Raw genomic sequence first — 13,728 nt, 5'->3', positions numbered from 1 at the left:
TGTTGCATGCAGAAATGTTATTTCATTTTCCCTGCAGTCGTTCGTTGATTTCATGAATGTAACACAGTATAGTTTGTTTATACATCGCACAAAGGCAAAACACCCTGTTATCTGCAGTGTTATTTCATTAAAAATTTCAAAAGGGTTTTGTGGCTCCCAGTGTTGTCTTTACTGTGTGAAACGGGTCCAAACGGCTCTTTGAGTGGTAAAGGTTGCCGACCCCTGGTCCAAACCCATCCAAGCTTTATTCACTTCATCATATGTATTTTCAGAAAGTGAAGACTCAAAAGGATCAGTGCTGGAATGTGGCATTAGTGAACATACAGTGTACGTGTCATGTGCGTTACCAGTTGTCTTCACTGTGAAGTTTGCATATTGCCAGTAAACATTTTGACTGTAGTCTATGAACCTTTCTGTAGTCTCAGGTTTTGCTTCCCTGCATATTTTCACCGTCATCCAGATGGACGCTGTCAGGACGATGCAGGCGAAGATGAATGCTTGTTCACAGGTTGAACAAGATGTACATTTTCCTGCCATGGTGAATTTGTTGTGTCAATTCTGGGGCTGGGGCTCTTTTGCAGTGTGAGATGTGGACCCACGTGTCCCTCTCAGCAACCTTCACTGCAGTGTGAGTAGTCAGGAGCACCTGGAACGGTCCTTGCCAGCGATCCACTTTCCAGTTCGCCCTCATGTAGACCTTAGTCAGGATCCAATCCCCAGGCTTCACCGTGTGTCCTGTAACTGCTGGGCTTGGTAGAGATTCTCTCACCCTCCTGTGTACATCACACAAAACAGAACACAAGGCTTCCACCTGATTTAGCCCTGTTTCTTGATACACTTTGATCAGTTTTTGTTTTATTGTGTCACTTGCTCTTTCTACCGCCCCTGCACTCATAGGGTGATAGGCACAGTGTTTGTGTAGTGGCATGTCAATTACTTAGCTGATGTGTGTTAAAGATTTGAAAACATGTCAACGATCACAAGCAAATATTTCTTTTTCAGACGTGGTGTTAATTCAATAAAATCCATTTGTAGGTGATCAAAAGGCATGTCAGGTTCTGGATGTCCATGTGTGTGTTCATATGAAATGGCTCCTGTTGAGTTTACATTCAGAGAGGTGAGACACTTTTGAAAAATTTTGTGAGAAGCCTTTTACAAACCACTGAGGATTTACTGCGTCTACCATTCCTCCCAAGGTTTCTTCCTGACAGGGAGTTTTTCCTTGCCACTGTTGCCAATGGCTTGCTTTTTGGGGACTAGTCTGTGGATGCTGTGATGGACCTTACAGAGAATTTTCTTCATAATTTCGAAATTCTTATTATAGTAAATGGATACAAGTGAAAACATCTCTTTGTCTCCTTTGTCACAGTTCAGCATTTTTTTCTCAATCACATTTAATGAACATTAATGGCCCCACTATGCATGAAAAAAAAAACAAGTATGATGAAGTTAACAGCTGCTAATAAGTTAACCAATGTCTTAGCAATGTAAAATATAGTGGAAGTTTATTTAACAAATAAAAGTATAAACATGTTTAGTTGAACTCAAGTCAATTGTTTACACATAGAGATGTGTGATTAGCTCATGAAAATACAGCTCTAGCTAAATTACTGGTATGTCTATCCATTTCTTTAGGTATTTTATATTTTTGTGTGTACCTGTGTCCCAGAGATGAACGTGCTTTGGTCTGAAATGTGCATCTCAGCCCAAGAACAAAAGCAAAAGACCTTGTGAAGACGCTGGCTGAAGCTGGTAAGAGTGTGTCTTTATCCACAGAGAAACGAGAACATGGGCTGAAAGGCCACTCTGCCAGGAAGAAGACATTACTCCAAAAGAAACATAAAAAAGCCAGATTACAATTTGCAAACGCACACAGGAACAAAGACCTTAATTTTTAGAGACATGTCCTGTGGTCTGACGAAAATAATATTGAACTGTCTGGCCATAATGACCATCGTTACGTTTGGAGGAAAAAGGGAGACGCTTGCAAGCCGGAGAAAACCATCCCAACTGTGAAACGCGGGGGTGGCAGGATCATGTTGTGGGGTTGTTTTGCTGCAGGAGCGACTGGTGCACTTCACAAAATAGATGGCATCATGAGGAAAGAACATTATGTGGCAATACTGAAGCAACATCTCAAGACAACATCAGCCAGGAAGTTAAGCCTTGGGCACAAATGGGTCTTCCAAATGGACAATGACCCAAAGCATACCGCCAAACTGGTTACAAAGTGTCTTAAGTATAAGAAAGTCAAAGTTTTGTAGTGGCCATCACAAAGCCCTGATCTCTATTGAAAATGTATGGGCAAAGCTGAAAAGGCAGGTGCGAGCAAGGCGGCCTACAAACACGGCTCAGTTACACCAGTTCTGTCAGGAGGAATGGGCCCGAATTCCTACCAACTATTGTGAGAAGCTTGTGGAAGGATATCCAAAACGTTTGACCCAAGTCATACAGTTGAAATGCCATACAGGAAAATGGTACCAAATACTAATGAAATGTATGTAAACTTTTGACTTTGCAGAAAGTAATAAAAACGACATCAACCACAGGAAACCAGCGGAAGGGGCATTAGGACGAGGATGTACGATTAGGCTTCACACCGCATATGAAGGAGCTTCCGAAATGGGACAGCCTAGTCACGCCGCTGTGACATAATCGGTCTACAAATGCGTTCTTCAAAGGATGCAGCCTCTCAAATCAGACGCAGCTACTGCCTCAAAACACTATTAATGATCTTTTCATTTTCCTTTGTGTTGTACTGTGCAGGTAGTGTCACAGTCACACAGCTCCAGGGACCTGGAAGTTGTGGGTTCAACTCCAGGTGGCAGTCTGTGAGGAGTGTGGTGTGTTCTCTCTGTGTCTGTGTGGGTTTCCTCCAGGTGACTGTCTGTAAGGGGTGTGGTGTGTTCTCTCTGTGTCTGCGTGGGTTTCCTCTGGGTGACTGTCTGTGAGGGGTGTGGTGTGTTCTCTCTGTGTCTTTGTGGGTTTCCTCTGGGTGACTGTCTGTGAGGGGTGTGGTGTGTTCTCTCTGTGTCTGCGTGGGTTTCCTCCAGGTGACTGTCTGTGAGGGGTGTGGTGTGTTCTCTCTGTGTCTGCGTGGGTTTCCTCTGGGTGACTGTCTGTGACGGGTGTGGTGTGTTCTCTCTGTGTCTGCGTGGGTTTCCTCCGGGTGACTGTCATTGAGGGGTGTGGTGTGTTCTCTCTGTGTCTGCGTGGGTTTCCTCCGGGTGACAGTCTGTGAGGGGTGTAGTGTGGTCTCTCTGTGTCTGCGTGGGTTTCCTCCAGGTGACTGTCTGTGACGGGTGTGGTGTGTTCTCCCTGTGTCTGCGTGGGTTTCCTCTGGGTGACTGTCTGTAGGTGGATTGGTGACTCAAAAGTATCCATAAGTGTGAGTTTGTGTGTGTGTGTGCGAGAGAGAGTGTGAGTGTGTGTTGCCTTGTGAAGGACTGGCGCCCGCTCCAGAGTGTATTCTTGCCTTGCGCCCTGTGATTCCTGGTAGGCTCCGGACCCACCGCGACCCTGAACTGGATAAGCGCTTACAGACAATGTACAAATAAATGAATGTACTGTTCAAGAATCCAATCAATGCTCTTTTAAATGAAGGTGCTACAAAAGGAAAGTAAAAGTTTCATATATGTTGCTTCCATGTTATCTATTTTTTTCTGGATGTTAAATACACTAAAACATATTTCTAGCATGACTTGTACAATTTTAGCCATTTAAACATATTTTTGAACCATTTGGGCTCAACTCACCAGTAGGACGTTCTTTAAATGTTTTTGTATTTGTTCTTGTCTTTGTTTATTTAAAGCTTTGATGGCTAAATTTGTACATGTGATGCTATAAATATTTAAACTGTATTTGGTGTGCGTATAACAGGCAGAAATAAATAAATAATGTGGAAGTTAGTCTCAGGAACGTGCTTTAAACTTTTATTTTCCTTTAGTAGCACCTTCATTAGTGAGAGCATTGATTGGATTCTTGGTCAGGGCAGCAAAAAGTAAATGAAAGAAGTTATCAGGCTCTTCAGGGTTTCTGTAGTGCTACAAATGTCCGCTCGTTCTAATATCTGTCATTTAACTGTCAGGTTTGAATTTCACTTTCATAAATAATTATTGACTGCTTTTAATTGTGCGTTTTCTCAGTTGCGTTTCTCTGTCTCACTTTCAGTTCAAAAACCTGTTACTTTTGAGTTTTGGCCCCGTTATGATGGAGGTGAAGGGTTTCACAAAAGTAAATGATATGTACCCGAATGTTAGCTGCCACTTGAAGTGGAATTAAGATTTAGGTGTCAGAACGTTTCTGCTGCATTGTTTAAGGTGCAACGGAAAACTCAAATTCAGAATCTAGCTCCTAAAATAGAATGTTTTATTCCTTGAATATGTCTGTTCTCAGTTAAGGACGTTGCATTGTGTAAGACGTACAAAACGTACTGTAAGTACACGATGTAATAATATAATTATAATACATTTACTCCATTTATATTTCAGTTGTCAACAGTTTTCATTTTGTTTTCTGGCTGAGCTGTAAGTAAAGCGAAGGTAATGAGAGAGGGTAAAATTAGTTCAGAGTAGACACAAAACGATATGCAAATTAATATCCCGATTGTATTGGCCAATACCACTGTTTATCAATGACAGTTTTGGCTTTAAGTTCATTCATTGTCTGTAAGCACTTATTCAGTTCAGGTTTGCAGTGGGTCCAGAGCCTACTGGGAATCATTGGGCACAAGGCAGGAACACACAGTGGAGGGAGTGCCAGTCCTTCACAAGGCAACACACACACTAACACTTACGAGTCACCAATCCACCTACCAACATGTGTTTTTGGACTGTGGGAGGAAACCGGAGCACCCGAAGGAAACCCATGCAGACACAGGAAGAACACACCACACTCCTCACAGACAGTCACCCGGAGCGGGACTCGAACCCACAACCTCCAGGTCCCTGGAGCTGTGTGACTGACACGCTACCTGCTGCACCACCGTGGCTTGAACAAAGTTGAACAAAGTAACTGTTTGAACAATGGGAGCTACAAAAAAAGTTGTAGTGCACAGTGTGTGTGACATGAAATAAATTTCTACACCCAAAATGGTGAATACATTTGTTGTTTGTATATTTTAATGACTTATTTATGAAATGTTTGTGTTTGTATGATAACTGAGTGGGCGGTCTTGCCCTCTCTCTACAGCAGCATTGGTCAGTTTTGGCCATGTGTCTGCATGGGTCTATTTCTCCATAGGATCCAGGAGTTTTTAGCTTTTTGCAACCTCCCATCCATGGCCGCAGTTTGGCAGTCTTCTCCACTTCTGTCGGATGGGACTGTGGTTGGTGTCGACCGAGGGAGTGTGTCCTAAGTGCTGTGTCTTCGTGCTGGTGCGCTGCTGTTTTCAGGCATTGCACTGCTTCTGGTAGACTATGACCTGTGGACTCTGTTCGTATTATATATATGCTCTTGAAAATGAACCCATTAACCCCATGTGCCATTCATACTGAGGTATATTTAGAGCAAAACTCATGAGCACATGTGACAGTGGAACTTTTGGTTGTAGAAAATTTCCTCTCCCACAAATACCTCTTCAAAGTTATACCTTCACAAATTCTTGGTGTTTAGCAAATTTACTGATTATTTTCTACAAATTCCACTGTAACGGTTGCTCAAGTGTGTTTCTTGGAATGTACCTGTCATCACGTTCTTTTGCTATTTTCAGCCAGAGATATATTTTGATTTTTCTGAACTAAGTGATTTAGGACATTTTCTTTCAAGTGGAAAGAGTAGTTTGAGGTAGTACACAAAGCTAATCTGAAGTTGAACACCATCTTCTTTAGACATACACTGCTAAATATTTAAACTGGTCAAGTTTGTACACGGAAGGTTTTCTGATTTGTTGTACTTTAGTTTACAGATCATTGTAAGTTCTGAACAGATGAGTATCTTTAAAAATGGGCTTTCTTTTAATGTGGACACAACAAAATGGGAATATATTATATTTCTGTATGTGGGCAAAATGATATAATGGTTAGACCATATATTTAAGCTTTAATGATTTCATAAATATATATTTTATTTAGGAAGGGATAGTCTTTTTTCACCATTAATCTCTAAGGGGCCATTTAAGCCTAGTACACTCCATTAAAGCCCATGTCAGACTTTTGACACAATTCATAAAATACCATTATTTACCTTATATTCTAATATTTACATGAACTAATGCATACATTTTGAAATGAGAGGTTCATCTGGCATTTTATAAACAGATACTCCTTAGAAAAATCATTTATTAAAGACACCTGAAAACAGATGTCAGTGGGCTTCAGTACACACCCTCATAAAAATAACATAATACAATTTAAACTGTGCTACAGTGAGCACTTCAGATGAATATCTGCCACTTTAACCATTTTATCATTTCTAAAAATATTTTGTGCAGAGATGTTTAAAGTAAAGCAGTGAAAATCCAGAAAACAAAGTTGTACAAAACCAGACAAACATTGATTTTTTTAGAAAAACCTTTTATTATAAAACATATAAAAATATATATATATGTATATAAAAATATATAATTTGTATATAGAAATATATAATCTGGATATAAAAATATATAATTTGTATATAAAAATATATATTCTGGATATAAAAATATATAATCTGGATATAAAAATATATAATTTGGATATAAAAATATATATAAATCCACACGGAGAACTCCACTGTGCGACTGTGCTTCATGCAGAGGATTATCAAATTTGTTTATATAGCCCCTTTTACAACTTAAGTTGTCACAAATCAGCTTCACATAGTTAGTGTCACAACACAACATTTAAATCAAAGCCCAATGTGAGCAAGCCGAAGGCGACAGTGGCAAGGAAAAACTCCCTCGAGCCTGGAGGAAGAAACCTTGGGAGGAACCAAGACTCACAAAGGGGATCCATCCTCCTCTGATCAAACTACAGATCGGATTTTAAATGACCACCAACTAAGTGTACAATAATGATAATAGTCTGGGGGCATAATAATAGTGCAGCAGATTGGAAGTAATTTTTTACCTCAACGATGTTCCCCACAAAGATGTAGGAAAGCTGTTTTTATAATCTTACCCACATCCTGATCAAATGAGAGATGTGAAGTTCATCATCGAGGCATCACAGTCGCTCATCTGTGGAAAAATTCACTCACTCAGTCAGTCCACTGTGTTTCTGGATTCCCAAACCAGGTTTTTTTCAGCGCCAGTTACGCAATGTTCCTCCTTCATTTTTCTGCTTATAAACAGAAGCTGACAGAACTTACCAACACTTCTGTGGACTCTGCTCATCTCCGTTTGTGGAACAGCCTCCTCAGGAACCCTCCAGATCTTCGAGGCGTCCTGGAGCCCTGGTTCTGATTGGGCTCGTCCTGAACCGCTGGTTCAGGTTCACTGTTGCTGTCTCTGGAGGCAGAGCAGCAACTGAAGGCTCTCAATGCCTTCCTCAGACGGGAGCCAATCTTCCACCGTCTGCTGTTTGTGGCAGGAGTTGGAGCACACCGCTCTGTGCTGGTGCTCTCAGGGTGGTCAAGAACTTGAGCCACCACTACTCCTGCCGATGACACGCTCTCTTCAGCACCTGAGACACTGCCTTCAACGTCCTGCTGCCGACTGGTTGAAGGCATCTCCTCCTTGACGCTGCTCTCAGGCTCTTCATCCAAGAAGATAAAGGTCCGTGCCTCTAAGATCTTCGGACCTCTCGCACGATAGGTTCGACCTATGAATGTGGTTTCGTCAAACCTCCGCACCATCTCCTCGTACTCCGGGTCATGAATGACCACGATACGACACTCTACTTGTGGCCTATATTTCCGTGCCTCCAGCTGTCGTTTGTACACCCCTGTAGCGAGAGCGTAGGCTGTGAGGGGCTTTGTCGTGCAGCCTCTTTTTGATAGATCGTACCAGTTCGAAGTCCTCCTGGCGGGACGCAGACTGGTACCAGGCTGCTCAGAGCTGACGTTGCTGTCATCAACCTCATTGGATCCAGAGGTTGATGCAGCTACTGAGGCACTCTCGGTGTTCAGAGGGGTGTGGTCTGAACTGTGCTGGTTTGCCTCATTGTCCAGCAGGCCAACACAGATATAGCCATCTACCCCCATGTTCAGGGAAGCATCCTGATTGTTTTGTGATTTCTACAAATTCAGAAGGAAAAAAGAGGAGTTTAGTGAAAATGGTTCATTAAAAGGACCAATTAGGGTCAGTTAATAATAATAGTAATTAATAACACTCATTCATTCATTGTCTTTAACCCATTATCCAGTTCAGGGTCGCAGTAATAATTAATAATAATAATAATAATAATAATAATACATAAAAAACAACATATACAATTAAATTCATATGATGAAACATTAAAACCAAATACAGTAAATGTAATAATTCTCAGTACAATTTAATAACAATGTTATTTATATCCTATTACATTTAAAAATTAACATAAATATTGTTATTATATTCCATATACATTCTTTATTTAACTGCACAATAACACTTTTATTAAAAGAGGAAACAGTTTAAAGTTTAATTTTATCCCTAAAACAGAAGCTTTTTCTTCATTTAAAAGCCCTTATTTTCCCGAAGGACTAGTAGGCCTCTTTACTGACACTAAAGCCCCATTATTAATTTTACCGAGGTGTGATGAAGGAATGAATATATGATGTAAACAGTTCCTTGTACATTCGTGGCCGTTCTATTTAAAGTAACACGATCACATTAAACCGACTGCAGCTCTTTCAAACGGTTATTTCACTCTCTAAAGCAGAGTAGAGCTAGTTAACCCTGTAATTCTCCAATAAATCACTGAACTTACTCTTCCCCAGATCCAGGAAAAGCCACCGCGTCTGATACCATATATCAGAGCTCCGGTGGTGGCCAAAGCCAAGGCACCCCTTAACGTGAAGGGGTTAAAGATGTTGAGCAGCACCTCCTCCACGGTCTTCTTGGAGGGGATGCTGATCTCCATAACACGCTCACTGCGAGACAACAATAGCCAACCTTTCTCCATCGTCGACTTTTGTGATTCTGAGTGAGCCGTGTCGCGGGGTGCTTTTATAGCATTCCGTTCCCCACCAGCAGCCAATCACATTCCTCCTTTTCCTCACCTCTAGAAGGTTCAGTAACGTTCAGGAAAGTTCAGGAACCAGGGTCATTGTGACATCACGGCTCGGCCGCGCGCCGGCAGACAGAGCGAGCTATTTTCTGATAAGTGGACGCAGGACGACTTCTGATTGGTTGCACGCAACTCATCGTCTGATTGGTCGATCGAGATCTGGAAACTAGTAAACAACGTTTTCCCCTGCGCCCAGCAAAACTAACCGGAGACTGAACCTCAGTAAAATAAAAAAAACTCAAAATTTACAATAATCTTGAACTCAGATATTAAACATTTTAGAAAACGAGTTTAATTTTGTTTTGTTTTTTTCACTGTTTTGCCTCGACATGTTTAACCACGGAAGTAACAAACGTAGAAGGCGCAGTGTTTTTAAAAGGATTTTCGCGTCTGTGGACAGTTTTGCAGTGGGGGTCTGCAGGTGCAGAAGGAAGCCTCCAGTGCCGGCATGTTTTTAAGCTCGTATCGAGAGCTAATTTTACAAATCGCAAGAGACGGCTCGTCGTGTAGACTGCAGTTAAGCCAGTGTGGACCCTAACTGTACATCCCCGTCCTAATTCCCCTTCCCAAGGACCCCCGGGCAGCTGACGTCACACCCGATTAAAACACGACTGACTTCTCGCTGTCGATAACGTACACAAACCAGGCCGTGTTCCTCTGAGTGCTTTCTGTGCACGAAAGACTTTATTTATATGCAGTAACCTGGATAAAATCAGTACAAAGTGTGATATTCGCTCTGAGCCTAGGACTTTTACATATGGGGAGCAAAACAAAATGGAGTCAGGGGGTGCGCAGTTAGACACTAAGGTTTAAAGGTGTTTTAACGGTGTTATTTGTTGTTGAAAGACCTCTGAGTGCATTCTGTGTGTTAAACAGTCACTGCGGTAAAGTTGGGTTCATATTCGACATTCGTAATTCCGCTTTTTTTCGCCAATTATCAAACGTATATTCATCGGTACAGTTGCAGATTCCTAATGTAACAAAGAAAACCAAAAAACGACATCCATAACCTTTATTTACTAAACTGTACTTGCTGAGATTAAAGCAGAAACGCAGCCGATCATCGCTGTTTTTGCCCCTGCGCCCAGCTCCAGCGTTAGGGACCGTCGCACAATTAGAATAAATGTGTAGTGTTTAATGTTAATGTCCAAATATTAATCTCTTTCCTTATTGTACCTAATGATGTCACATCAACTTGCAAATGTACACACTTTTATTGCTTACACACTAAGGTTAATTTTGGTGAAAAATTGTTATTATTTATTTATTTGTTTTTTGTTTATTTTTAATGAATTCAATAACCAAATAAATATTAAACGTTATGGAACCAAATGATATCAAAACAACCTAGAAAAGTACAGATATTTATTCTTCACACTTTACTAGGCTTATTTGGATGAAAAATTCAGTCATTAATTGTATAATGATTAAAATAACCATATAAATCTATTAATCTCTCATTTTATTTTATTATATTATTTTATTTCATTTTATTTCATCCAATCCTACACGCGTTTAGAAGGGATGGCAGTTAGAAAAATCAAACCTATGGTTACCCTTTTTAATGATAATGTCAGTGCATTAGTGTGGACACCTGGCCTGTTGATATGGAACAAATGTGTGTGTCCCAAGGTAGAGACAGTGAGTTAGTCTCTGTAATCACTCTATTTGATGGAGAGCAATGGGCGAACTGTGCAGTAAATTTAACCTCACATCAGAGTCAGTGGTTTCGAGGGGAGGTACCTCACATTTCCTTAGCAAAGGGAAAAAATAAACAATGGAAAGACATGTCAAATTTGATTTTAACTTGTTCAACAATCACTGATTGGCAACTGAACCTTGGCTGTGGTCCAAAGGCAAATATGATGTTGGTCTTACGAAAGGATCTCCAGAATTAATAATCGCTCCAAAAAGTGATTACAGGCCGTGCACAACTCAATATCCTCTGAAAAACGAGGCCATCGATGGAATGAGGACAGATAACTGTCCTTATCTTAACTATCCATGTTTAGCAAAGTACTTTCAATACATTTTCACGTGGATCAAAGTGTTAAATAAATAAAGGTATGCATTTAAAATATGAGAAAAACATTACCATAACAACACACAATTATTTAATAGTGATCTTTCTCCAGTTTTATTAGTGATCTCAGCTGCATCAGCGGGATTAAGTTAAACTTAATCACTTCATTAGTGAACATCAATAAATCATGACCCATAAATAACGTTTTAAAATAATTTCAAAACAACCAATAAAGTTATTGTTTTGTAAACATCCCTAGAACTGTGTATTTCTAAACAAGGAAGCTGTGATATGGATGAGAACATGATCAGATCAGGTAGAATGAGTATTTACTGCATCTGTGACTTTTTTCTGCGCTGCTCTACGCTACGAGTCACACCCAGAGAGAGAGAGAGTACACTTTAATGACTCCGCGTGCGCAGCAGCGGGAGAGAAAAAAAGCTTGAGTGTCGATCTTTTTACACGAGTATTGATCAATACCAGCGTTGGTATCGATATTATCGATGTTTGGATCGATACAAATGGTTAAATTCATTGGGCATTATCTCTTTATTTTCAAAGTGTCCCAAAAATCTGAAAGACCCATTGAAGACACAATATAACAGACTAATAATATCCTGAATATGAAGAAATGTCTTTGTGGAATTTTTGTCATGGCCCTGTGAACATAGCAAGTGACATGATGAACATGTGGAAACATGAACTTTGGGGTATATGTCCTATGGCATTTTTATTTTTGAATTGTCAGATTATCAAGAATCTGAAATTGATTTTACAGAAGGTGTAGTACAGATATAATATCCCAAAGTGCAGAGTTTAATTCATAAAGTTTCTTTAAACACTGAATGTCTGTGTGTGTATTCACAATGTCTGGTTATTTCTAATATTATAAATATTTATATAGAAATTTGTGATTGTAGATTATTTATTTCTTGTAACAGTGTTTCTTGGCAATAAATCTTATACCGTTGAAAGGTCTGTACATTTCTCTTTTCAATGGTGCCACATTTGTAAGGAACATGCATTTGTGGGAGGAGCAGTAGAGCTGAGTGTGTGGGCTGCACCCATGAAAATCCTCTCTGCCAAACGCCAATTACATTGTACAACCAAAGTTTATAAGTAATTTCTTCAGTTTTATTTGTTTAAGCTCCATTTCTTAGTGCTGTTCAAATGAAGGTCAAATGTCCATATGTTTAAATATGTTCAAAAAGACAAAGGTTTCATGGGGTGTCCTAATTTTCACACGCGTGTATCCCCCACAGTTCATGTTTCCACAGATTCTGTCATATCCCATGCTCTGTTCACAGGGCCATTACAAAAAAATCTCCACACTAAAATGTCTTCATCTTCAGGACATCAATAGTCTGTTATATTGTGTCTTTAGTGAGACTTTCAGATTTTTGAGACACTTTGAAAATAAAGAGATAATATCCGCTGAAGGAAGCTAAAGGTGTAGTTTTTCCACGGTGTGGAAGTTGTGTTCGTATTTCGCCATCTAGCGGTATGTCTGTATGTATCATCAGTCACTGTATGATCAGCATGTCTCTGTTGTGTTCCCAATCTGTCAGTAATACTGTCAGGACAGAAGAGCCACTGAGCCATGTGCTAGTATGTTTTAGAGTAAGTTTAGGACCGCCCTCATACAGACAGAAATACAGGAAGACACATATGCAGAAAAAGTGAAGTAAACAAATGTTGAATGTGGAAATACAGAAATAAATGTATGAATAAATTAATATGAATACAGATATAGCTCAGATTGAAGCTAACTAATGTAAATATAGAAATATTTTCAAGATATTAGTTGTGCATTAATTTATATAGTTATGCTTTTATTTATTTATATATATATACGGGCGGCACGGTGGCTTAGTGGTGAGCATGTTCGCCTCCCAGCGCTGGGATCTTGGGTTCAAGTCCCATCTGGGTGGAGTTTCCATGTTTTTCCCGTGTCCGCGTGGGTTTCCTCCGGGTGCTCCGGTTTCCTCCCACAGTCCAAAAACACACGTTGGTAGGTGGATTGGCGACTTGAAAGTGTCCGTGAATGTGTGTGTGTCTGTGTTGCCCTGTGAAGGACTGGCGTCCCCTCCAGGGTGTATTCCCGCCTTGCGCCCGATGATTCCAGGTAGGCTCTGGACCCCCCACGACCCTAAATTGGACAAGCGGTTACAGATGATGGATGGATGGATGGTGTGTGAATGAGTGTCTGTATGTGTGAGCCCAGATATGGATTGGTGCTCTATCCTGGGTTAAACCCTAGTGCCCGATGCAGTCCTCCAGGTGGACGGTCGTTCCTGGTCGAGAGTACGCTGCCGCTTCTCACCAGTGTGTGTGGATTGAGTGTTCTGAGCAGTGTGGATTGTAAAGCGTCCTTGGGTGTCTAGAAAGGCGCTGTAAAGGTACATACATATATGTGTTTGATTATATATGTATTGCTTATTTTATATGTATGTCATTTTTGGTCCTATATACATTGTAAAAAACATAATAAAAGTTGAAAGAATTGGCCAGAAGAATCAGGGTGAGAATTAGTGCCTTGTATGTGTAGGAATCATTACATACATAATTTGGGCA

The 13,728-nt window shown here is 40.4% G+C and overlaps 1 protein-coding gene across 1 annotated transcript; it reads right to left on the bottom strand.

Annotated features, from left to right (window-relative positions):
• Positions 1-6,559: 6,559 nt before the first annotated feature.
• LOC136695376 (uncharacterized) lies at positions 6,560-9,225 on the bottom strand. Its single transcript, XM_066669424.1, has 3 exons — positions 8,832-9,225; positions 7,288-8,154; positions 6,560-7,156 (listed from the first exon to the last, which is right to left on the bottom strand). Exons 1-2 carry the CDS (start codon positions 9,024-9,026, stop codon positions 7,309-7,311), a joined length of 1,041 nt encoding a protein of 346 aa, XP_066525521.1. The 5' UTR covers positions 9,027-9,225; the 3' UTR covers positions 6,560-7,156; positions 7,288-7,308.
• Positions 9,226-13,728: the final 4,503 nt, after the last annotated feature.

Source organism: Hoplias malabaricus, chromosome 4 (genome assembly GCF_029633855.1).
Source record: "Hoplias malabaricus isolate fHopMal1 chromosome 4, fHopMal1.hap1, whole genome shotgun sequence".
Taxonomy (NCBI): domain Eukaryota; kingdom Metazoa; phylum Chordata; class Actinopteri; order Characiformes; family Erythrinidae; genus Hoplias; species Hoplias malabaricus.
This window is presented reverse-complemented; position numbering and strand designations above follow the sequence as displayed.

Excerpts from the sequence above, each read along its gene's own strand:
- LOC136695376 (XM_066669424.1), bottom strand. The coding sequence starts at position 9,026 with ATGGAGAAAGGTTGGCTATTGTTGTCTCGCAGTGAGCGTGTTATGGAG. Across the intron at positions 8,155-8,831 it reads TTTCCTGGATCTGGGGAAGA|AAATCACAAAACAATCAGGA; the intron begins GTAAGTTCAGTG and ends CTGAATTTGTAG.